We start from the raw sequence: 2753 nt of genomic DNA on the forward strand, positions 1-2753 counted from the left end.
CGACATCTGTGTGCCTTACAGTATTTGTAGAGCAGAGATCTTGTCTCTGAGAACCTCCTGGGCCTTGTTGAAGTCAGCCAGCATGATCTGCGCCTCTCTGTGGTGGACGATTCTTAGCTCCTCCAGATCTCTGTCATGTCTCTTTCCGAGGTCTTGTTCGTGCGCCCTGCAGCAAACACACACTTTAAGTTAACAGCTAATCTGCACTGGATGCTTATTTATTGGAACGTCACTCTTCACAATGGGATTTCAGTCCACTTTGTGAACCCAATTTCCTCCTATAGTGACCCATTACGCTGACATTTTATTCAGCTATTAAAAAAAGACAAAAGATGTGCAACTGTGAGCTAACATGAACTGGAACAGACAGCAGAGCGTGTAGAGAGCATGTGGTCTCTAAATACACAGGGAAATTGAATCCATGATTACCGTGTCAATGGCAGGGTATTAATTAGTCTGTCTGTAATTCAAGCAAAAAATGTAATAGCCTGTTGCATTTCTAAGTTGCAGACCAGAATTAGTGAAGACACTTTAATAACACGGAGTGCTCTGTCCTGTTTGATTAGTGGACAACCATTACAGTCCTGAAACTCTTTACGACTGTTTCTGCAAACCAACCATTAAGATCTGTGCTTATTAGACCATCTGCTACTTATTACAGCAACCGACATGGCGGCACATAAACTGTCCCTACACTTATTTTACTCATAAAGATCATTTAGCAAGTAATACTGGCTAATGGTTCTGCATATATTTATTTTTCCATCTTTTTTCTGTCCCCAGTTTAATCCTGTTTAAGGTTGCAGTGGAGCTGGTGCCAGTCTAACACAAACACGCATGACTCAAAGTCTCAGAGTTTGATGAAGTCTGTACAGAATCATGATCATTATGACTGCACAATATCATTCAAACTTTTAAAGGGATCCCCGATTAGTTGTCACATTGGACTTTATTTGATAAACAAATTTTATCTGTAAAATAAAGACTGTAAAAATACTGTAGGATGTTCAGTTTTTATCATTTTTAAACTAAAAGTTTAACACTATATTACACGGACGAGGCCATGTTATTTACACACAAAGCATTCTGGGTAAATGATGACGTGGACAGGTCCTTGGTGCGAGGCTGCTAGCGAGCTATATCCACCCTGAAGGTTAATCTTGGACAATATCTGATGATCGACTCTTTTAAATGAAACCAGAGAGCGTTGACAGAGAGGAGAAGGTAGAAATGACTCAGCCTGGAACTGAAAATATAGATGGAGGACAACAGAGCTGCTTCATGGAAGAAGAACCTCAGCTTAGCCTGTTAGCTTTAGCGTTAGCCCTGATGCTATCACCATATACATGAATTAGCTCAGCGCTACACATTCTCCTCTCATCACTGAGGTCTTCCATCTACATGACAGAGAGGGGAACACAAAATGACTCAGTTTAGCTTGTTTGTTTATCGCACTAGCTCTGAGCTAATACATACTGTATAAGGCAATAGGGAATGGGAATGGAATTGGAATGTACGGCACGACGCATTGCATGCTGGGTAACGGCCGCCATGCTGTATGCTAATTAGCTTAAGGAGAACGTACATCACGACGCATCGCATGCTGGGTAGCGGCTACCTTGTTGTACGACAACCAATTTTAAAACAGAAAACACAAAGGACGGAGGCAAAGTGAAGATCAAGATTCGTTACCGCGACAAACTTAACAAAGAAGCGAGGCAGCGCTACCTTGTTAAAATTGATTCAATTGGGCTGGATCCATATGAGCACAGTCAGTGGACTGGTGATTTTGCTGAGCTACCACAACTTACATTTCCCGACATAGTAAGCTACCTTGTGTGTGGTGTAAGTGCTTACACATGTGAGCAGTTCAGGAATTATAAATCGCTGGAAAGTCATCTTCAGTCCACAAATGGATGGGTGCAGGACATGCAGATTTTTAGAGTCAACGACCACAAAACTGTTGTTCTCACGAAGGTAGGTTAACTCCCTGAGCACACAAGCAAAGAAACTACAAAATGTCTTGTCATTTCACTCTTACATGCAAAAACACAACAGTTACTTTCTGGCAGTTAGGGATGTCGACATCCCTGCGGAGTGAATTTCAACATTCTCAGAAATCTGCAGAACTTCCAGCACCTCGGACCCCTGGCCTGCTTCATCGACGGCAGAACTCTGAGCAGCAACACATGTTGCTGTTTCATCCACCTCTGATGTCTGGCTTGGTAGATCTGGTGTGGGGGCTGTTACAGTCTTCTCCACTGCGGCTGCTTGGTGTCTTCTTGTCCGACGGCCAAATCGATCAGCGTCTGTCGCTTTGACTTCTGTGTGCCCAAGGTGTAAAGAAGGCGCCCAGTCAGGATGACAATCAAAGAACTCGTAGGCTGGCTTGCCTGAAAATAAGAAAACATGATCCTTCATGTTGTTTCCAAGCTGGAAAGCTGAAAAAACGCACCCCGTTGGCAATACGTTTTCCTCTCCGGTCTTGAGAACGGCTGTGGCAATTAACAACACAGCAAGCATTCACCATTTCTATTACTTTGCAGTGAACAACAAAACAAACCGTACTTCCAACCCGTCTCTGAAGCTAAGCTAAGCTAACTTCCGTGTCCTAAACTCCCAAAATGCATTGCGCGATCCCTGTCCGTTCCAATTCCATTCCCATGCCCAATATAGCGTCTTCGCTAGCACAAAGGCTAACAGGCTAAGCTGAGGTTCTTCTTCCATGAAGCAGCTCTGTTGTCCTCCATCCA

At 43.4% G+C, this 2753-nt stretch overlaps 1 protein-coding gene across 5 annotated transcripts in view; it reads right to left on the reverse strand.

Annotated features, from left to right (window-relative positions):
• Positions 1-19: 19 nt before the first annotated feature.
• The window catches only part of fam184aa (family with sequence similarity 184 member Aa), a gene marked incomplete at both ends in the record, with an annotated part of 81365 nt that continues 78631 nt past the window's right edge, over positions 20-2753 (reverse strand). For all 5 annotated transcript variants that reach the window (XM_014020023.1, XM_014020022.1, XM_014020021.1 and 2 more), the window contains 1 exon segment: positions 20-166. In XM_014020023.1, the coding sequence (XP_013875477.1) occupies positions 20-166 (147 nt within the window).

This window comes from Austrofundulus limnaeus, unplaced genomic scaffold (genome assembly GCF_001266775.1).
Source record: "Austrofundulus limnaeus strain Quisiro unplaced genomic scaffold, Austrofundulus_limnaeus-1.0 Scaffold238, whole genome shotgun sequence".
Taxonomy (NCBI): domain Eukaryota; kingdom Metazoa; phylum Chordata; class Actinopteri; order Cyprinodontiformes; family Rivulidae; genus Austrofundulus; species Austrofundulus limnaeus.